This window comes from Vicia villosa, linkage group LG6 (genome assembly GCF_029867415.1).
Source record: "Vicia villosa cultivar HV-30 ecotype Madison, WI linkage group LG6, Vvil1.0, whole genome shotgun sequence".
NCBI classification, from domain to species: Eukaryota; Viridiplantae; Streptophyta; class Magnoliopsida; order Fabales; family Fabaceae; genus Vicia; species Vicia villosa.
This window is the reverse complement of record NC_081185.1, coordinates 142985500-143008929: the sequence shown is the minus strand read 5'-3', so window position 1 is coordinate 143008929 and position 23430 is coordinate 142985500. Positions and strand designations below refer to the sequence as shown.

General features: G+C 35.7%; 2 protein-coding genes and 1 long non-coding RNA gene across 3 annotated transcripts; 2 read left to right on the top strand and 1 right to left on the bottom strand.

The window, feature by feature from the left end:
* Positions 1 to 1006: 1006 nt before the first annotated feature.
* On the bottom strand, positions 1007 to 1580 carry LOC131612618 (uncharacterized). The gene is made up of 3 exons (XR_009287441.1): positions 1482 to 1580; positions 1137 to 1382; positions 1007 to 1066 (listed from the first exon to the last, which is right to left on the bottom strand). It is a non-coding gene; the product is annotated as an uncharacterized LOC131612618 (long non-coding RNA).
* Positions 1581 to 17249: 15669 nt separating this feature from the next.
* Positions 17250 to 18015, top strand: LOC131612617 (uncharacterized). The gene is made up of 2 exons (XM_058884380.1): positions 17250 to 17370; positions 17451 to 18015. The coding sequence occupies exons 1-2, from the start codon at positions 17283 to 17285 to the stop codon at positions 17984 to 17986; spliced, it is 624 nt and encodes a 207-aa protein (XP_058740363.1). The 5' UTR covers positions 17250 to 17282; the 3' UTR covers positions 17987 to 18015.
* A 1242-nt stretch (positions 18016 to 19257) lies between these two features.
* Positions 19258 to 22691, top strand: LOC131614870 (protein FAR1-RELATED SEQUENCE 5-like). Its single transcript, XM_058886408.1, has 4 exons — positions 19258 to 21495; positions 21582 to 21662; positions 21758 to 21897; positions 22592 to 22691. The coding sequence occupies exons 1-4, from the start codon at positions 19258 to 19260 to the stop codon at positions 22689 to 22691; spliced, it is 2559 nt and encodes an 852-aa protein (XP_058742391.1).
* The last annotated feature ends 739 nt before the right edge of the window (positions 22692 to 23430 follow it).

Below are 23430 nucleotides of genomic sequence, written 5' to 3'. Positions count from 1 at the left end.
GAAACGAACTTCACATATATAAATGCTGAGCTATTACACACTTAGCAGAAACATCCAGATAAAGATTAATCAAGTCCAAAAAATGGCAAAGTTGAAAATCAATCCCATCACAAAATAATCAAAGTATCGCGAACGCGTTTATGACTAAACCGAAGAAACTTCCACGGCGAACACTGAAAAGTGAAAACTACTGCTTCTTTATCAGGGTATAGTACATTACTAATTTCAACATTATGCTACTATGAACTAAAAAGATCTCAAAACTCCTAAATCATAAGCTATAATTTGCAATTGATATGAAACCTGTAAGAAGTTGCACTCATTCTTGGAGGTATTTGCATAAACAGTAGAAATCCATTAGCTTGATATTACAATTTTTTTGAATTCCAAGCCTCACCTCATCACTAACAGTAATTCAACATTACCATTGTCAGTCGAATTTATCAAAATCAAAATTTGAAAATATATCCACTTTCCTATCATATACCATTCACAAAAACAAATTAATCAAAATCAAATTTTGAAACAAACCCATCAATAAAAACACATAAGACTTACTATGTAGACGAACCCGGTCCACACAAACAACAAAATCCTGCAGTTCATTTAAATCCATTAACAGTCAGCCTATATACCATACAAAACCTATCAACCGACTCATGGAAGTTTTCGCCCAACACCCACTACAGAAGCTAAAATCAGAACAAAAAAAGAGAACCATGCATCAATTTAACAAACAATAGCATTGGTTTAGTACCTACAAAGCTACAACCTTGCTACATGGCATAATTGTTCACCAAAAAGCACATACTCTGATATCTTCTTAATTGCTTCAACTTGAAGAAAGAAAATGATATGTTTTGACAAACACATTAGTAATGAATGATACCAAAAATATAGAGTCAAATTCTGGAATATAACCATGTACTTGTACAATCCATGTTCACAGAATCCATTTGGTAAATCTGTTAAACACAATTATCTGTACCTTTATTGCAGAATTTCGTGCACTGACTTTGTCAACCAAATGCAGTAATCATGTTAGCTTGATTGAATATCTAAAATTCTGCAATAAAAAAGAAGATGGATGTGAAAATATGAGTTTCAATTTCAATTTCAAGATTAAGAACTCAAACCTCAAACTCCACAATTTTCCCTAACAGTTACACTCAAACCAACGATTCTCCCAAGTTTTCAATCAAATATCAAGCCTTTGATGTGAGTTGTAAAGCGGTGCCTCGTTCCAAGTTTTCCCTTTCAACCCTACCACTTGTAAAACTCAACAATAGGCTTCCTTTTGCTCCATCAACTCAGCAACACATCATTCAACCATTCTCACTCACACACGATAACATCATAAGCAATACCGATTTTCCATTGACCTTCAGCAAGCCGAACATAACTTTAATAATAAAACATCAACAGACTGATTATCAATCTAATCGCGAATTATAAAAAGGTTTTCGGTACCGAAACATTACCTCGTCAGAAGAAGTTAAATGATTCTTGACGATATAGCACAAACCGATTCTATCACTAAGAGTAGTGGATTTGCGCGCAGAGAAAACTTCTAATCGTTGTAGCATCGAACATTGATGGAGGAATGTGTCTCTCTCAGTGATAACGCATCTACAATGGAATCGAAGACAACTCAGTCGTGTAATACTTTAAAAGAAACATAAGATGAGATAGTTAACAATGGACCATGGTAACTTACAAATATAACAAATATAAATTTTCATCTATCTATATTTATCATCATCAAATAATAACAAATATAAATTTTCATATATTTCACAAAATACTTAAATTAAGTATTCAGGAGTTTTTATTTTTACCTTAGCCTCTTTGCCAAACTTAAACCAATGTTGTTCTTGATCTTGTCCATTACCAAACTTCAAATTTATTCCTGTACATGTGAAAAATGAAAATCAATCTAACATTCTTAATCAACCTTTCCTGACCTCTATTAACAACATACAATACATACATAAGATGTTAAACACATGATCCTAAAACTCTTCACCAATCAAATACTAAACATTTTCGAAATAAAAGTAAGAAAAACTCAAAAAGTGATTGGTTTGGATCTTTTAGCGAACACTTTGCAGACAACAAATTGGTCGTATGACATGATTTTCAACAACAACTTGTTCAACAACCGCACCGCCGACGAATCTTCCCCCTTCCGTGTGAGTCAACACCATCAAACCTGAAACAACAAACACTAAATCAAAATCAAAATCAAAATTGAATCTGTCTAATACTCAATAATATCAATGAAAAAGAGATGGAGATGAAAGAAGAAGAGGGAGAAGGAGAGGGAGAAAGAAGATGAAGCAGAAGTCGCATAGAAGAAAAATCAATCCATAGAGAAATCAACAGCTTAGTGATTTATTATGAATAAGGATGAGAAGTTGTAAGCATTTCAATTTCGTAACCGTGTTGGAAGTGGAGAAACCATTTGAATTTAAGACCATGAAGTAAATAAGTAACGAATGCATAGTGGAAGATGGAGGGAGAAAATTACACAGCAATAACTGCCGCAGCCCACCATGCAGTTGAAGGATCAAAAATTCTGTAGTAACCACCAAAGCTGATGTGGATCAACCATAGAAGAGTTGCTGATGTGGATAGCCTAAGAAAGTCCCAAATGGTAGACTTTTCTTATATGATAGATATCATCATTCATTTTTAATATCTAAAAAATTTGCCGTTGAACTTCAATATTAAAGTTCAAGTTCATTATTTACTTGATAAAATAAAACTTATCATTAAATTTTTTCAATATTGATCGGTAAAATAGCAAGTGTACTATTTTGCCTCTGTAGTAATAATAGGGAAATTCCCCGAATGTCGATCTCAAGGACTGCACGTTAATATCGAGTTTAAATAATGGTTCAATTAAACAAAAAACTATATTTGGAGTTTTGTTTGCAAATTGTGACTAAAAATAATTAAATTAAGCAGAAAAGTAAATTGGCTTTTTGACAAATATGAATATTATGCTAGGGTAAAGTGTGTGATTGTTCCTGTAATAACCTTGGATTTAGATCTCTTCAACAAGTTCATAACCTTTAATTACCAGCCCTTTAGGATATTTTCCCCTAATTCCTTAGCGGGAAAACCTTTGAACATTCATCCTAAATCCTAAGTCCTTAGAGAATTATGATGAAATCAAGCCTTTATATTATCAAGAGTTAACCGGTAACTATAGGGTATCCCTAGTCCTAGGTGATATCTACTATAGTCTAATCGTACAAAAACCTTAACAACCGCTGTCCAGCTGGTTGTTAACCGTAAATCAATCTTGTTGGTCCGACAAAGAAAGCATAAAAACCTTGTACAATTAAATTAAATAAGAAAACAAATCTATTGATGAACTCAGGAATTCAAAATCATTACAGAGTCAAATCAGGGACACCCCCTAGCATTAGGGTTTAGTTACTCATATTGTTCAGAGAAAACAAATTATAAAATAGATACATTACAAGAATTGAGATGAAAGTTGATCTTCAATCGCTTCCGTTCATGAAGACCTTCTTCTCTCCCAAACCCTTGTTTTCTCCAATCTTCAACCGTGTCTTCTCTCGGTCAAAAAGTCCTCTAATTCATCGTTAAAACTCTTCTAAATAGTGCAGACTCACTTAGGTTGGTTGGAAGTACCCAAAATGCCCCTTGGGTCAACACTTAATAAAAAATCACAAAAATCAGCAAAATCAGCGTTTTAGCCAACACTGGCCGTGTCAGGCAACACGGGTGGCCGTGTTGGCCTCCTGGACTTAATTTTTCAAAATCACACTCAGCACTGCTAACACGGGTGGCCGTGTTAGGTAACACGGGCCGTGTTGGTCCTTAACTTCAGAATTTGGATTTGCGTTCTTCATGAAAGTTGTAGCCCTTTTCGTTAGCGAAATTTTGCCACCGGAACCGCGTCATTCCGAGTTACGAAGCTCCAGTTATGATCAAAATACTACACGCCTGTCACAATGAGAAACATGCTGAAAATTTCTAGATCTCACACTTGCTAACACGAGCCGTGTCAGCCCCGTGAATTTCATCTCTTTTGCATTTTCTTGGCCACGCTTCATCCTAACACTGTCAGTTTCAGGTGACACAGGTGGTCGTGTCAGACCTAATGTAGCTTGATTTTTCACTTCCTTCGAAACTCCCCTTTTTGTACTTTTTCGCATTGATTTGTCTCGATTTATTCCTTGGAGCCTGCAAATAGTAAAATCCACAACCAAAGCATAAAATGTAGAAGAATGAAGTAAAACGCTTGACAATATAAAGCAAAGACGACTAAAATCAATGGTAAATAAACGTGTAAAAACCACTGATCAAACTCCCCCAAACTTAAACCGTTGCTTGACCTCAAGCGACAATTACAAAAGTTAATGACCTTCAAAGCGCACGGTGTTCATACGTGAGATATCTGTCTGTATTGATCAAGAAACAGTTGGTTCGGCATTCACATGACGCGACGAGTTTTGTTACCACATTAATCCTGAAGCTCCCGTTTTGGATACCTCTCCAACTATGCTTTGCACTTAAGTCTCTTTCCGATTTTCCTCCTCTTTCATTCGGACAATCATATTAAGGCACTGCATTTCTTATAATAATCATCACCTGCATGAGACGGATCAAGGCTTCTTATTATTTTTTTCCTGGCACCAAACTAGCAGCATTGGCTACTTTTTATTACCGATGAAATTTTCAAACCTTGCAGTTATATATTGTCCTTTTGGACGACGTTTGGGGATCAATCTCCTTTGGGCTGAATAACCGGGTGAGGGTTACCCAACTTAGCGAGCCGATTGCCTTTTACCGCCTTTTCATCATTTGGTGCCAACTTTATATCTCTTTTTTTCTCAACCAGTCACCATGCAAGTGAATCCGAATTATGCCAGACTGTATCAATAAACTACTCGAGAAGTACTTCTCAGGAGACAAGTACTATGGTGCAAATCTACACGTTAGACTCGTATTTCTTTTAGGGAACCAAGGGTGTTTAAACAAACCTCTTCTTGTCACATTATTCCACACTTCCTGTCCTCAAACAATCCTCGCTTCATCTCTATATACTATTCCCGATCGCTCTTTAGGATCAAAACTTCTTCAACAAAAATTAAAATTTCGGTTAAAATTTGGGCAGAATTCACTTTATGGTTTCACATCATACCTAATAACATAAAAATAACATAAAAATAAAATGCAAAGAGAAGAGCCTCCCCCAAACTTGAACTAAACATTGGCCTCAATGTTTCAGAACGAGCCTGAGAGAGGTGACTCACAGAGGGTAATGCACTCTAATGATCACTTCCAAGCTTTCACCAGAGACGTCCTCTTTTATTTCCTGAAAATAAAATAAACAAACAGAGAAATTAATTATTAAAACCGTGGGTTGCCTCCCACGAAGCGCTTCGTTTAACGTCGCATGGCTCGACGATCCATTCCCCTTGTTAGGGTGGCATATATGACACAAAGAACACATCATCTTTTTTCTTTCTTTTGTTTGGTAGCAATCCCATGAACTTAAAGTACCGATGATGTTGCTGCCAAATCCTTTTCAGCTTAATTTTATTGAACAAGGCATAAATGTCTTCCAATACTTTGTCAATTTCCTGTCTTTCATCTGCCTTGTTGTAAAAATAGTTTTTGGGGATACTCTTTTGTTGAAAATTTTCTTGTTGGATGTCCACATCTTCACAAATTGTTAAATTTGTGGTTTTATCCAAAACTCGATCATCTTCAAGTTTCCTTATTTCTTCTTCCCCATATTTCTTTTTTACCTCAAATTCTTCTATTCTTACTGCATCCTCTTCATCTGATGTTAAGCATTTTTCTTCTGGTTCCACATACTCTTCTTCCAACTGTAACTTTCTCCAAATAAACCTATCTGGATAAAAGTTAGCTTCCTTACATTCATTCATAAGGATTCTTACCTCCCTCTTATATGCTTTGAAAATTTTAGTCGCCTCTTCCAAGGTGACTCCTGAATCAGGCGACCAACATGCAGGAGATACAGGTGGCAATGTATCAAAACAATACATAGCTACAAAACTCAGACAATTTGTTAGTAGCAAAGTATAGAAGAATTCATGAAGCAAAAATAATCTGACTCTTTTTTTTTTTTAATTTTTTTTTTGATAAAAACAAATTCAAATAAATAAAAACAAAAACAAAATTTTAGCTGACGAGCAACAAAATTTCAATTGAACTAAAATTAAAACTCTATATTTTGGCAGTCCCCGGCAACGGCGCCAAAAACTTGATCGGTAAAATAGCAAGTGTACTATTTTTACGAAGTAGTAATAAAAGGTTAAAAACCAAGTATCGATCTCGAGGACTGCGTTTGAATATAAGTTTTATAATTATTCAATTAAATAAAAAGTCAACGGGTGTTTTTGATTGAGTTATAATTTCTAAATTTAAAATAAAAATAGCAGAAAGTAAATTTAAGCCTTTTTCACTGATATGAGTAAATGCCAAGGTAAGGTGTGTAATTTGCTCTGTAATAACCCTGAATTCTTATTTGAGATCTCTTCAAAAAGTTCATGATATTCAATTACTAAATCTTTAGAGTGTTTGCCCCTAAATCCTTATTGGGCAAACCTTTGGTTTTTCATCTATAAACCTAAGTCCTTAGAGCTAACAGATAAAACCAAGCTTGTTTTCTATCAAGAATTCTTAGTGACCATAGGGTATCCCTAGTCCTAGGTGATATCTACTATGGTTCAATTGAATACAAACCTTAACAATTGCGAGCCGGTGAATTGTTAATCACAGAACAATCTTTATTGGTCCGATAAAGAAGGCATTAAAAACAGTATAAAATTGAATTGAATAACATAAACATGAAGTCGATCAAATCAGAATATCAAAAGTCATTACAAACCAAATCAGGGACACCCCCCTAGCATTGGGGGGTTTAGCTACTCATATTGTTCAAAAGAAATTCAAAAGTATCAAAGTTAAACATCACAGATAATTGGGGAATTTGTGATCTTCAATTGCTCTTGCTCATGAATGATCTCTCTTCTCCAATAATCTCATACGTTGCTCTGCTTCAGATTCAATTCCTTTTGTTGTGTAAAAGATACCCCTTCTCTTCTCAATCCCCCACTATATATTGCAAACCCTTCTTTTTAAGTCGGAAAGTACCAAAACGCCCTTCTGGATCACTTTTTGAGTGAAAATCATAAAAACATGAAAATCTGCGTAACAAGCCAACACGGGTCGTGTTGGGCAACACGGGTGCCCGTGTTGGTCCTCTGGATTTCTTAAAAAAAAACAAACTTGCGCTCAGTAGAAGCAACACGGGTCGTGTTAGGCAACACGGGTGCCCGTGTTGCACCACTGCTTTCCACTTTTCCTTCTTCCTTGCATGCCTAGCAACACGGGTCGTGTTACTCAACACGGGCGCCCGTGTTGCACCACTGACTTTATCTTTTCTTCTTTATCTTGCTCTTTACCTCCGACATTTCTTGCACTGGGTCCCGTGAAGAATCTCCTAGATCTGAAATACCATTAAACAACCAAACCAACGCATAAAATGGAAAAATAAACTCGAAAACTAACAAACGCATAAAACTAGCAAAAACAAACAAAATTACTTAAATAGCTTAAAAAGACTATACTATGACATTAAGTAGTGCAAAATACCTGGATTATCATCAGGAAAGTGACAAAGACATAGTGAGAATCGTGACCGATCACTTGCCAAACACTACGCCACACAAAGCTAGGATTGTTACCCAAATTTGCCTCAAAGAACGTCGAATTAGGAAAATACCTAGCTTTAAAAATTCTGGAAACCAACGAATGAGGCTTGGATAAAAGAAGCCAACCCCGCTTAGCTACCATAGCCAAGTTAAAAGATTTTAGGTCCCGGAAACCAAGACCGCCTTCGTTCTTAGTACCTGTAAGTTTATCCCAAGCCATCCATCGAATACAGTTATGATTGATTCCACCACCCCGCCAAAAAGAATTAAGCATCTTCTCAATATCCGAGACAATACCATCAGGAAGGATAAACAAGCTCATAATATAGGAAGGTATAGATTGAAGCACCGACTTTATCATCACCTCTTTACCTGCCCGAGAAAGAGGCATCCCTCTCCAAGAATTAATCTTCTTCCAAATTCTATCCTTCACATAACCAAATGTGGCTTTCTTGCTCCGGCCAATAGCAAACGGGAGACCCAGATAGGTACCAGTTCCCATGACATGACGCACCCCCATGATACTAGCCAAATCCTCCTGAGCCGGCCGGCTAAGATTCCTGCTAAAAAACACCTCAGATTTTGATAAGTTAACATCTTGACCAGACGCATCCGCATATACTCTAAGGATCTTCATAATATTGTGCACTTCGGAAAGATTAGCCCTGCAAAAAAGAAAACAATCGTCAGCAAAAAGTAGATGGGACACACTAGGTGCCCCTCTACAAATCTGAACCCCGTGGAGATTCCCACGAGCAACCTCTCGATTGATTAGAGTTGAAAGACCTTCTGTGACAAGAATGAAGAGATAGGGGGATAGAGGGTCCCCCTGTCTCAAACCTCTTCCTGGCTGAATAGGACCAACAATATCCGTGTTCACAAGAACAGAGTAATGCACCGATGAAACACACATCATCATCCAATTCACCCAACTTTCCGCAAACCCTAATCGCTCCAACATCCCCCTCAGAAAACCCCAATCCACCCTATCATACGCCTTACTGATATCAATTTTCAAGGCCAACTGAGCACTGTGACCTGAAGTCCTCCTCTTAAGATTATGAATAATTTCAAAAGCTATCATAGCATTATCAATAATCGACTGACCTTCCACAAACGCCGATTGTTCCTGTCCAATACACTTAGCCAGACACTTCTTCAATCTATTAGCTAGGAGTTTAGAGAGAATTTTATAAACCACATTACATAACGAGATAGGCTGCAAATCACCCATGCTATTTGGATTGTCACACTTTGGAATAAGACATATGTTGGTATCGTTAAGAGTAGGCGGGAAATAACCTCGCTCAAGCCAAACCTTCTCTTCCGAAAAAATATCATCACCACAGGTATTCCAGAAATTTTGATAAAATGCGGGATTAAACCCTATCCGGACCCGGAGATTTATCCGGATGCATTTGACTCAAAGCCTCGAGCATTTCCTCTTTTAAGATAGGAGCAGTAAGTAGCATATTATAAAAATCAGTAATAACAGGCTGCACCAAATCTAGAACTGGAGCATACACTCCTGACTTGGCGGCGAACATCTTATCAAAATACCGCCTAGCAACCTCACACAATCCAGCTTGATCTCTAATCTCAGATTGAGATTCATCTGTAAACACTTTAATTTTCTAGTTATTACGACGCGCCGAAGCTGACCAGTGAAAGAACTGAGTATTAATATCACCGTTGCGGAGCCAGGGCATCTTCGCCCGTCGCCGCCAATAAGTATCGTCCCGGATAAGGATTTTATTATACGCATTATGAGCTTCCACATAGAGAGCAGCATTCACCGGATCAACACTTCCACGATACAATTCCAACTGGGCACGAATTAAGTCCCTATCCTCATTCTTCTGTCTAGCCCGAAGCCTGTGCCAATGCTGTAGATCAGCAGCACATCCCGCAAGTTTATCAAGAACCGAGTTCGTATCAACAGCCACCCAACCCCCATCAACAACCTCCGACACTCCTTCCTCCTCCAGCCACCAGTTTTCGAACCGAAAGGACCTCCTCTTCTGCCTATATTGCACAGGATTGCAACAAAGGAAAATCGGACTATGGTCAGAGTGGGAAGCAATAAGATTGAGTAACTTTGCTGAAGGGAACAACTGTAACCAAACCGAATTAGCGAGAGATCTGTCCAACCGTTCCTCTATCATATGCGGCATGCCTCGACTCTTAGTCCACGTGAACGGATATCCCTCCATGTGAATATCAGTAAGATCACACTCACTCACCACCTCTTGAAATCCATTACACAGCCAGTCAGGGTGCGGGTGAACCCCTTGCCTATCCGATTGAGACAACAAGTCATTAAAATCACCAATGATGCACCACGGTAAATGAGACATATCGTGAAGCTCTCGAATCATTGCCCAAGCCTAACGATGTCTCGTTCTTTCCGGGTACCCGTAATAACACGTAAGACGCCAATCACCTTTCTCCTCATCTTTAACATAAAGATTAATAAAGTTTCTACTAAAATTCATAATGCTGCATTTCTGAGTATTCCTCCACATAACAGCGATACCACCACTTCGCCCCACAACATCCACTGCCAAACACGCATCAAACTTCAACGACACACGAATACGCTCCATCTTCTGCGAGTTAGCTAATGTCTTTGTAAGGAAAAGAACGTCGGGATGGTACTTATTAGCCAACGTCCTCAAATTAGGAATTGCTCTCGGGTTGCTCACTCCCCGGCAATTCCAACTAATAATTCTCATTGGTCCCGGCAGTCCTGGCTACCAGGACTTGCCGATAAAAAATTGTGTTGATCCTCAGTAGCGACCCCCTCCGGAGTTTAACCCTCCGCTCTCCTTCTCTTCTTATCCACCTGCCCTTCCTCAGAACTAGTGCCAGGACTTGCCGATAATATAACTTATTATTGTTATTAGTATGACAATAAAAAATCTTATTACTTTTTTTTACTCAAAAAAAATATATTCTTACTTAATTGCTAGTATTTCCTATTACAACTAGAAAGAGGAACTATTAAAGTATAAGAAATATTATGAATTTTTTTTAAGTAAATCTCAAAATAATTTAATTAAAATATATTGACAGTGTAAAGAAGTTTTACACCAGTTTTACACGATCAATGATTTATAAGTGCTAAAATTTTATAAATGTTTGATTTCTTTTTAATTACATATAAAGTGTAATTTGTGATGCACTGACTGTTTAAAATATTTTACACTAACAATGCACAACAATTACATTTATCTTCAAAAATAAAAAGTAAGACTAATAAATAAAAGTATAATATCTTATTTAATTAATAATCGCCAATGCAATCAGGAGAAGAAGACAAGAAGAAGATTAGTTGGATTGGTTGGGATAAAGTGTGTTTACCTAAAAAAGAAGGGGGACTTGGTGTGAAGCATTGTGGGAAGTTCAATTTAGTGCTTCTTAGTAAGTGGAAGTGGCACATTTTGAATAAGGAGAACTTTTTATGGACTAGCATTCTTTCTTGCAGGTATGGTGACATTCACTACGCCAAAAATGTCTTTTAAAATTGCCTTTACAAAAGCGCTTTTTAGTGAAAGCGCTCTCATAGCCTTTTAAAAAAATTTCTCTAAAAAAAAGTGCATACCCTACGAAAGCGCTTTTGAAAAGCGCTCTTATAGATTGACGTATGAAAGCACTTACGAAAGCGCTCTTATAGCCTTTCCTTACGAAAGCGCTTTTTAGTTCAAAAGCGCTGTGGTACCCCATGCTTAGAGAGCGCTTTTCAAAAGCGTTTTGGTACCCCATGTTATAATTAAAATTAATAAAATTTTTGGATTATTCTTTCAGATACGCTAGCTTCTGTATCTTCTTCTCCATCAATTCGCGATAACTCTGTTCACCAACTCCGTCCGTCTCATCACCGCCGTCCGTCTCATCGCCGCCGTCTGTCTCGTCTCTGTTCGCCTCGCCTCCGTCCGTCTCCAGTCGTCTCGTGGCCGTTACCTCTCTTCTCCGGCATCACTGTTTTCAGGTAAAATCTTCTTCTCCAAATTTAGGGTTTTGTTCAATCTTCTGCCTGTTTCTCACTTCTTCAACCTTCTTGACACTCCTATTTACATCTATACCTAGATTATTTTGCCGAATGGTTCCTGCCAACCCCAACCTTAAATTATAGGCTAGCCCCCTTTGATTGGCTATGTTCTGATGTTTCAATTAGGCTTATCCTGGAAGTTGAGATAGTTAGGTGGGAGTGCTTTATCATGGCCACCTTCATTGCCAATTAGTATAAACAATTATTCTATTTTTTCATTTTAGTGTAAATCCATGTTTTGCAAAGACTAATTTCTTAAGTCAAATAGAATAGTATACATCAATTAATGAATTCATTTTTTTAGATAAGATTATGATTGTGGATGAAGTGGTTGATAGATGTTAAATAAATATTCTGGCATGGAAAAAAACCATATTCTTGTTCATTAGAAAGCAAATAAAATGAAGAGTCTTGCATATATTTATTACAATGATGGTGAACTATTTATATAGAATCTATCGGTTCGGGACATCTGTTATTTATGAATCTATCTTCACTTCAGCTATGAATCTACCTTGTAAGTTGATTTCAACTCTCAAATAAGCTGTTTTTGCTTAAAAACTCATTGTAAAATCTTTTTGGTGATGTTTAGTTTATCCAAACGTTTCCTAAGGTTTTTGGTTCCTTCTGTGAGAAACATTAAAATAAAAAAAAAAGCATGTAAACCCATTTGATAAAATTCAATCATGTTTGAGTGAAATTTTCAAGAAGAAATCACATGGATGTAATGCAACCAGCTAGTGTTTGTATGTCTCTTTCTGATAGAGGGTTGTGATTGGGGAAAGAGGATCAGATGGTTTTCCATTTAAGGGAGGAGTATAAGTGTACAAAGATGAAAGTTTTCTACTTAAGAGTTCTTCCTTTTCTTCAAGATTTTTGAGACAATACTCATATATTATATAAAGTATAATATAAAGTATAATAAATGTCAATAGCTATTACTTCATTAGTTTACACACTACCCGCTTGCAATACTCATAAATTATATAAAGTATAATAAAATAGGTTTTAATTGATTGCTAGAGTCCCCTCCTACAACTTTTATACCAATCTTCCTAGTCTTAAATATTCTAGAACTAGGTGGTGCTTTTGTGCCTCGATACCGGACGACGCTCGAAACACTTATTGATATGTCCGATTTGAAGGATGGTGCTTTCCGTGAAATCAATATGGAAGAAGGTATCTTTGGTATTGAATTCCTGTCAAATATTGCACTAGATGACTTGGAAGAGATTTTTACGCATGAACAACTAGGCGTCGGTAATATTCACTCGTCCGATATATTATTTAATTAGTCGAATAATTTATTTACACATTTAAATGAAAATAATCTAATGTTTATTATGTTTTTATTTAAGGTTGTTGTATGACAAAGTGTTGCACGGGACTGCATTGTCAAACAGATTCCGTTTCGTGTCTTCCGCCCATTGCAGCGGAATGACAATTGCTACGGAACCGGAATCAGTTAGACAGCGCTTAGTCGATAGATTCCTGTCCACCGGCTATATAGAAAGTCTGATTCTTTGGGCGTATAATACCCGACCATTAGGGTTAATTTCTCATTCTTGGTTCATCTAATCTTTGTTTCTTTTGCGTAGCAAAATTTTCATATAAACTATTGTTTTAATTTATAGAGCACACTGGTTGTTGCTTGCTGTCAACCCTATAAGAGAAGTGGTATATTTTCTGAATTCGGTAAATGGTGAGTGGACCAATTATCTGGCTATGAAGTCAATGATTGATACGTAAGTGGGACTGTTCTAAATATTCGTGTATATTTATATATTTAATTATTTGTGAGATTGATCTAAACATATGCTTTTATATTTTTATTAGATCAATACAAGTGTTCCGAAGTCAAAGAGACGCACAGGTATCCCGTACTAAATCAAACAACATTACTTGGATCAAATTGGAGGTACATTAATTTTCACAATTTTGCTTATAATATTTATGCTACTTGATAAAACAAGACAACTATAAAATCTTATTTGTTTTTCTATGTAGTGTCCGATACAGCGAAACAGTTCAGATTGCGGATACTACGTTTTGAGGTTTATGAAAGAAATCATTCAAACGAATCAATTAGAGATTCCAATCACGGTATGGATTTATAACTTAAGATAATTTCTTATAATTTATTACATTTAACTAAATCATTCATATTATGTTTTTGTTATGTGGTACTTTGATGACTTCTATGCTGCTTCTTACACGAGACTTAAGTTGGAAGAAATCAAAGAGGAATTGTGTCAATTTTATATTCAGCAACTATTCATATAGGTATGAATACATTATTGTGTGAACAGTTTTATGAATACATTATTTTGATAATGACTTTGTGTTTGAGTTTCTTTGGTGGATGTTGGTTCATTTTGCTTAATATTAGTTGACGATGATGACGTTGTTATATGAATCATGTTTGTTTTTGTTGTTATTAAGTGGTGTTGATAGTTTGATTTGAAACTGGATTGATGACACATTACATTGGTGGATTGATGACACATTACAATATTGGTGGATTGATTTGAAACTGATAGTTTGTTTCATGTTTTTTTTTGTTGTTGTTGAGTCTTTAATTGACCGTGTTGTTCTGTTCATACTTTGCAGGACCAGGCCGGGAAACGATCAAACTTTTGAAGTATAATATTATAGTACTATAGGTGGTTACTAACATTGTTCATACTGTTTCCAATATTTGAAGTATAATATTGTTGATGTTACTGATTTAGTTTGTTTGACATGAGTTAGTTACATGTGAAACTTTCTGTATATATATCATACTTTACATGATTTAGTTTGTTTGACAGGAACTATAATGATGTGTGTATATATATATATATATATATATATATATATATATATATATATATAATTTTGGATATTATAATGGTATTATATTAGTATATATATATTGTCCTACCTATGGTTGAAAATATATCGTCGAAAATATATTACAGGTCGAAAATATTACAGGTTGAAAATATATTACAGGTCGAAAATATTTCAGGTCGAACTGGGAAGCTTAAATTACCTCATTTAGCAACGACAGCGCTTTTAAAAAACGCTCTTAAAGGGCCACCTACTAAAGCACTTTATTACTAAAAGCGCTGTCTAAGATTAAAAAAAACATAAAAAAAAAAAACACAACCTACGAAAGCGCTTTTGGAAAAGCGCTCTTATAGGGGGGCTACCAGAGCGTTTTTTCCAGAAAAAGCGCTCTGATAGGGGGGCTACCAGAGCGCTTTTCTGGAAAAGCGCTCTTATATGGGGGGCTACCAGAGCGCTTTTCTAGAAAAAACGCTCTTATAGGGGGCTACCAGAGCGCTTTCAAAAGCGCTGTCGTTACTTACGGCAGCGTTGGCTTTGGCAGCGCTTTAAAGCGCTTTAGTAGCCCAAAAAAAGCGCTTTGGTAGCCCTTTTCCGTAGTAGTGATTCAAAGAACAATATAAAGCAGCCCTCTTTTCATCCATGAAATAAAGCTTCATTTTGGTGGCGAGATCTATGTTCGATTGGTTGTGTGAACTCAAAATCTTCGTCAACTTGGTTTAATTTCTCTATCTCTTGCAAGCTTGGAACGGGTTCTTTTCTGGAATTTTGGTTTGATGTTTGGTTAGGAACAACGGCTCCTGTAATCCTTTTTCTGGATTTACTCTCTTTTTCTTCTATTTTCTCTCGCTTATGGAAGACGAAAGTACCTAGTAGAATTCATCTTTTTGGTTGGAGGTTGATTTGGAATAGACTTCCTACGAAATCGGAGATGGCAAGTGTGGAATCTTCATAGCACCCCACTTGGTGTGTCCTTTGTGTAGACGGGTTATGAGGACTTGGACCACCTTTTTCTTCATTGTCATATTGTTAGTATTTGGTGGAATAATTTTTCTACTTGGCTTGGTTTAGATGACGGGTCTTTGGCCGAAACAATTTTGGAGCGGCTCTCTTTATTGGAATCATCTTGTAAGTCTTCTTTCCTTTTGGATGTAGGTTGGTTCTTTGGATTGATTTTTTGTTGGGATGTTTGAAAGTGTAGGAATGAAATCATTTTTAAAGATACTATTTTGTCAAATTTTGATGGGATAGGATTAATCAAATTTATCTCTTGAGAATGGTTCATGATTTTTTTAAAATGTTAGTTGTTCTCGGCCAGAGTGGTGTGTCGATCCAAGACTTTTCCTTAGGTGAGGTGGTGGGTTTGGTTGGCCGGTTGCATCCAGGTGGGGTCTTTGTGCCCTCTTTTTTGTTATTGTACTTTTTGGGTTAAGCACCCTGGTGCTTTTTAATATATCCCTTTAATTATAAAAAAATAAGAGAATTTTAATTACTCGACGGAGCCACAAATTTTGAGTTGCGGAGGCAAACACATTATTTTATAAATTTTTTATAATATATTTACCATTTACTTTTTAAAAGTATAATTAATTTTTGTTTGATTTGTTTTTAGAAAATATTTAATATTTTTTTAATTTTTAATTTTTGGAATTTTGTTAATTTTATCATCAACTAAAATATTTATCTATTTTTCATATATAACAAATGATGTTACGAGTAGTAGTTAGCAATATTTTGTAATGATATTTTAGTGTTAAAATAAAATATATATATATATATATATATATATATATATATATATATATATATATATATATATATATATATATATATATATATATATATATATATATATATATATATATAACACAATTTTTTTTTAATTTTAATTATAAATAATTAAAAATTAAGCAAAAAACCAATTTATTTAAATTAACCATATTCTAGTTTTAAACAATTACTCCTACGAGACCTTAAAACAATTACTCCTATACTTATGATTTTACATCTAATTTTTAATAACATATTCATAGAAAAATACTTTTTCAATTAATTGATGGATCACTATCTTCAATAAATATTCTTTTTATTAATTGTTTTATATAAAAACATAATGATAGTTAATTATTTTATATAAAAATTAGTGGGGTCACATGCTGCCATACTTATTTTATTTACCTGGCTCAGTCTTTGGCCAGAATTGACCTTCAAATTTTCAGATAGTCTACTAGGTCGGAAAAAAAAATTAGCATTAAATTTTCCCGTTCAATGAATATTCAAATAACATAAAAATATAATATAAAAATAAATTCATATTTGAAATTATTTTGTTAAATAAAATTTACATGAGAGACTGAATCTTAAAAATATCTAAATTTCGTAAACGAAGTCAATACGTGAAGCGATGCCATAATTGATTTATATAGAATCAAAATAAAGATATTTTATATAGATACAGTTGTTTTTAAAATCTCATAAATACATTTATTAATTTTCAAATTCAAGATTTGGTTTTAAGAAATCATATTATTTTAAAAATACAACGTCCCTATAAATAGTGGCCAAGTACATATCAAAGGATATATCTTGTGGAAGAAACAAGAAACGTCAGGAGAACTTTTTTTTTTCTTTGTGTCAAACTCATCTCATCATCATTGTGTTCTCTGCTGCTTATTGAAATGGAAAATTGGAGAAAAGACCAAGGGATCAGTAATCATCAAGTGGATCATTGGAGATCTTCATCTCATAGCGAAAAACCACATTTGGGTAAAGTGTTTTTTCTTTTCCCATTCTTTGGTTTGGTTTTGTACTTTCTTTTGATTCTTTTTACTTCTTCTGGTTCACAGATAACCGGCATATGAATATGCATTCCAATGTGATGAACTGGGTAGACTATGCCGTCAAAGAGGCATTTGACGATGCAAAATTCAGGATTTGGGCTGAGAACAATGGCTTTCCATGCAACATGTACATTGACCATGCAGATTGGGATAATGACAAAGAAGTAATAAAGCCTCCGGAACCAAGTTATGTTGCTGAAGGATGGAGATCAAGCAACCTTGAAAATAATGAAACAAACTCTTGGGAAAAGAATGATTCTCAAATGTGGATTCCAAAGGAGTACTATGGGGGTGAGTTGCATGACATGTATCAAGCAGGAAATAGTGGGAACAGAAATTGGGGAACATGGGAAAGAAATAACGTAAACACAGAAAATAACATGTCATGGTCTCAGAACGATGCATATCAGCATGATAATAATGAGTCTAAGATGAATCCAGAAAGAAGAACTAGAGGAAGAGGAAGAGGAAGAGGAAGAGGAAGAGGGAGAAGAGGAGGAGGAAGAAGAGGAAGGAGGGGAAACTATACTCCCAGTTTATGATAAATTTCTTGGATGGCAAGAATGTAAAATGCTCGGTTTTTGTAAAAGCAGTTGAGGATATAGATCATATGCACTAGCATATAGACTGCATTTAGGCACATTAAAGCATAACGTGTTTGATATCAAAGATTATTGCTTAAAGATTATTTATGTATTGTTGTTTTAAATTAATGATTAATATTTACATAATTTATTGTAGAAATTCTTATAAGGTTTAGATATTAATATATGATTACATGTTCAATATTTCCCCATATTTTGCAGTTTAGCCTTACACCTTTGGCCAGATCACTAATGTGGTATCTGAGTTTGTGAAGAGAATGATGACCGGTAGTTGGAGACTCTTAGATTCAAGAAAGGGAAATTCTACGGTGCATTCGCCCATTTGACTTCAGTGGTGAAGTCACTGTCTGACCAATCAGAATTAAGCCCTAAGCCCTAATAGTGCCACAGTGGACTGAAGCATTAAATGACCCTTATTGACACTTACTGTGGTAATTTTATAGTTTATATATTGCAACTTAGTCCCTAACATATTAATATTGTTTTTAAAATGTAATATTTTTATAGACAAAATCAATTAAATTAAAACAAATTAATCAACTCAACAAATTAATCAACTCATCTCCAAATTAATCAACTCAACAAATTAATCAACTCAACTCAACAAATTAATCAACTCACTTCATCATCGTGAAGAAATTGAAAATAAAAATTCTTCATCCATCATCTGATCTTGGCATTTTTTCCCAACTACAAACTCAACGCAACAGTTATCGTCTCATCTTGGCATTTTTTCCAAACACTGCAAACTCAACACAACAGTAATCGTCTCATTCACAGGTTCGTCAAACGTAACAGGACCACAAATCTGTTTGTGTTCGTATTGAGCACGCTGCTGCAAAGGTAAATGAGAAAATGGTTGTTATATTTGTTTGAATAGTTAAGATTTACTGATTTCAAATTGGGAATTAGGGTTTAGGATTGGGAATTAGGGTTTATGATTGAATTTGTTTTATTTACATGGGATTTATATTTTGATGATTACGAAATTTTAATTTTGGTGGGTACCTTTGAATCAGGTCGATTGATTTAATAACGTAATAAGGAATTGTGATTGATGCTTGAAATTGTTTTCTGTACATGGGTTTCCTATTTGATGATTTGGAAATTTCAATTATGTTAAGTACCTTTGATTTGAATAGGAAATTAGGTACTGTGATTTATGTTGATTTTTGGTGTGTTAACAAATGTGTTAATTCAGGTTTACCATGCAAAACACCGACCATTATGATTCGTACGACTATCGATGGCGTGACAGTGGTACATCTGATTCTGAATCCGACAATGGTCGGGATGACAGTAATTCGGTGTCCAGTGCGTACCAAGGTTCAAGTGATGGTGATGGCGATGGCGATGGTGATAGTCACGGTGAAAAATTTGTTGAATTTGATGCAGTTGTAGGTGATAGAACAGTGAAAATTAATGCCCTTACTGCTGATGAAATTCGTGCTATGGAATTCGGTACAGTTGATGAAGCTAATGTGTTTTATTTCAAGTATGCTAAATGTAAAGGGTTTGCCATTAGGAAAAGTGATGTTAGGACAAGATCGACTGAGGGTGGACAAACAATTATAATGAGGCAGTTTGTATGCAATAAACACGGTCTAAGAGATACAAAACACTTAAGGAGGCTTGATAGAAAAAGAGAACACAGACCTACGACCCGCACTAATTGTCCCGCTAGGCTTCGTGTGCATTACAACCCCCAGAAGGATAGTTATGTAGTGACATGTTTTGAAGAGGCTCACAACCATGAATTAACACCATCTAGGTTTGTCCACTTACACCCCATTTATCGTGAGATTACTGCAGCAGATAGAGCTCAAATTGACGGTCTACAGTCAAATGGAATTAGAACTTGTCATATAATGGGGTACATGGTTGCTCAGAAGGGTGGACACGATCGTGTTGGGTTTACAAAGAAGGATCTGTACAATTATTTTGATAGTAAAATGCGTGCTAATATTAAAGATGGTGACGTTGCCGCTGCTATAAATTATCTAACTGTGAAGTCATCTACTGATCCCATGTTATATGGTAAATATGCCGTAGGCATGGATGGACGAATGAAGTCTCTTTTTTGGGCTGATGGAAGCAGTAGATCTGACTATTTTTGTTTTGGCGATGTGATTGCGTTCGACACGACTTACAAGAAGAACAAATACAACTACCCATTGGTTATATTTTCAGGGTGTAACCACCACTCTCAGACAGTTATTTTAGGTGCTGCGTTGGTGTCAGATGAAACGACAGAGACGTATAAGTGGTTGTTGGAGTGTTTTTTAGAGTGCATGGAAAATAGATACCCAGCAGCAGTTGTAACAGACGGAGATGGGGCGATGAGGGAATCTATAAAACAGGTGTTTCCGGATGCGACACATCGTTTATGCGCTTGGCATTTGAACAAGAATGCGTCTGAGAATGTAAAGAACTCGGAATTTTTGAAAGATTTTCAAAAAGCCATGTACTCTAATTTTACAAAGGATCAATTTGAAGAGTTTTGGTCAAAAACAATTAAAGAAAACGGACTTGAAGGAAATCCTTGGGTTGCAAAAACGTACGAGAACAGGTCACTATGGGCAACTGCATATCTACGTGAGAAGTTTTTTGGACGTATAAGAACTACGTCTCAATGTGAAGCCGTCAATGCAGTCATCAAGAGTTATGTCAGGAAGAAAGGCTGCATTTTTGAATTCATGCACAATTTTGATCAGGCTATGAGATCTTATAGAAACAATGAACTGATTGCCGATTATAAATCAAAGTTTTCAGAACCTGTGATGACTACTCAACTGCGTGCCCTTGAGAGCCATGCTGCGAATGTTTATACTATGGAGATTTTCAAGGAAGTCAGAGATGAAATAGTGAAGGCTGGATCATTGATTGTTAAGGAAAAGTTAATTCGCAACGGATTTAAGACTTATCGATTTACAAAATATTGTTGTGATAACTATGACGTAGAGGTTGTGTATGATGGTGAAACACTTCAATGTGAGTGTAGGTTATGGGATTCTCATGGGATTCCATGTTCTCATATGTTTGGTGTCATGATGGAAGAACATGTTAGTCTCATTCCCACCGGTTTGATTTTGTCGAGATGGACGAAGGATGCAAAAATTCAGTACTTGAACATGAATTGTAATGGTTCTGATGATTCTAAAATGATTGAGCTAGCTCGGTTTGGTGCATATTGTTCTGCATTTACTGCCTTTTGCAATGAAGCTTCAAAAAGGGAAGGTGTTTATGGGGAAATAATGGGTGACATTCTGAAGTTACACAAAAAGTATTGCAGTACGGACGATCCTATTTTGGCATCGAACTCAGTTGTAGGTGATCCAAATATTGTGAATAGCAAAGGTGCTCCAAAGAAAAGAAAGAATGACATAAAATCTATTAGGCGATGTTCTAAATGCAACAGTAGAACTCATAATGCAAGGAGTTGTTCGGTAATTTCGAAAGCTATATTCTGTTCGTTTGAGTCAATCTGTTGCTCTTTTGATAAACATAGTAGTTTCTGTTGTATAATTTGCAGGTTGCGGAAAACGCGCCATCTGAACAAAATGTTGGTATGACGTCGCGGCCAGTAACTGATTCATTCAGCCAGATTGTGAAGGTATTATGTTTTTTTTTAATACAAGCTCTGATATGCTGTATTAATTATAACGTGTTATTATTTGTATCAAAAGAATAATTTGTTTGTTAAAACAGAACAAGAATGGAAAAAGAGGTCGCATTGGTGGAAGTAGTGTGCAAAATAAATGTACAGAACCACCGAACTCTCGTGGCGCGAATGTGACAACGACTTCTCGCGCGGAAGTTGGAAGCACAAGCATACCCATGCCTGCAATGTATGGATTGCAACCCGTGTTGCCAGCGGTACAACCGATGTTGCATCCAATGCATGTACAACCGTTAATCCCACTATATCCAACGACAGTTGCGGAAAATTCGGGTTCGTGTTTCGGTAGGCCACAACGACTGATGAACAATGGTGGTACTTGAACGAGCAAAGAAGTAGCTGTAATTTGACCAGGCATGACTTTGGAGGTGATTTTTAGTGGTATGACAAGGTTTAGGTTAGAATACATGCATCTATATAGGTTTTTTGTGTCATAGCATATAGTTTGTAAGTTCAGTGGAGTCAAATCAACACTGATACAGTTTATATGTTCTACTGTCAGTCACCTAATTCTATGAGTGCAGTAGTGGTTATATTACCATCATGCATTAATATTTTTTTTCACCTAAAGTTAATGCCATTGAATGAGGTTTAGGTTAGGTGTAACTATACCTATATAAATTTTCCAATATATATAGTAGTAGTACCACCAAGAGAGGAAAAAATAACATAAGGAAAAAAATCTTGTTATAAAAGTGAATTGTTAGGTGTTCTTGCTCTTGAGAAATGTCCAGTGGTGAATCCCACTCAGTGACTTCAAGTGATACATAATTATGTTTATCATTTGCTTACATATTTGCGTTTACGTATAATTTCATTGTTTGCTTTGTAATTTTAATAGTTGCATGTTTATCTTTTTGAAGGATGGATGAACAATGGGCTGAGTATTTAGGTAATTACGTTTACGATGAGGTTGAACAGAATGTCGATCTCAGTGACATTGAAAGTGATGAAGGTGAATAAGAGATGGATGAAAATTTCGGTGATCCCGTGGTCGAAGAAAATGGCATTTCATTCAATTATCGTGTCACCGCTGCTTGTGTAAGAGGAAAGAATGTTTTCGTAAGTAATCTGGACCGGTTATTTTAATCGACATGTTGGTATGTTAGATACGCATGTATTGATAATGATTTTGTGCTATGAAACATATATAAAATGCAGCACTTTCCATCTAATGTTGCTGCCAATTGGTTATTGCCGTTGCAAACTGAGATAGACATTGTCGATGTTCATACCGATGCTGTTTACCCATGTGTGTTGAAGACTGGTAGGAGGCCAGGGGAGAGATATCTTTGCTTAGGTTGGTATGAGTATGTTAAAGCAACTCGTCTGAGGGCTGGTGATGTTCTTGAGTGCACTGTGGCAGATCCTCCTACAAGAATGTTTGTTCGTTTTATGATGTAATACGAATAATTGTAGGCGTATAATTAAACTTGGTTGAAGATGGAAAGTAATTTTCTTTGATGTTTTGTTAAGTAGTTGGTATGTAGTTTGTTTTGATGTTGTCTGTTTTGGTGTTGAAATGAATCAAATGTTGAGTTTCATTATGTACGTTTGCAGTGTAATGAAGTATTGTATCTCTTGTGTATAATATTAAATTAAATCTTAGCATTTTGCATCATTCAGTTAGCAGTTTACTCACTACAAATATTTCAGATGAGAAGTTTCTTTTTTCTATAAATGAATAATTTGTTTTCTGATA

Coding starts and splice junctions, on each gene's coding strand:
- LOC131612617 (XM_058884380.1), top strand. CDS start 17,283: ATGGAAAATTGGAGAAAAGACCAAGGGATCAGTAATCATCAAGTGGAT. Junction 17,371..17,450: donor TAGCGAAAAACCACATTTGG/GTAAAGTGTTTT, acceptor TCTGGTTCACAG/ATAACCGGCATATGAATATG.
- LOC131614870 (XM_058886408.1), top strand. CDS start 19,258: ATGCAAAACACCGACCATTATGATTCGTACGACTATCGATGGCGTGAC. Junction 21,496..21,581: donor ATAATGCAAGGAGTTGTTCG/GTAATTTCGAAA, acceptor TATAATTTGCAG/GTTGCGGAAAACGCGCCATC. Junction 21,663..21,757: donor CATTCAGCCAGATTGTGAAG/GTATTATGTTTT, acceptor TTGTTAAAACAG/AACAAGAATGGAAAAAGAGG.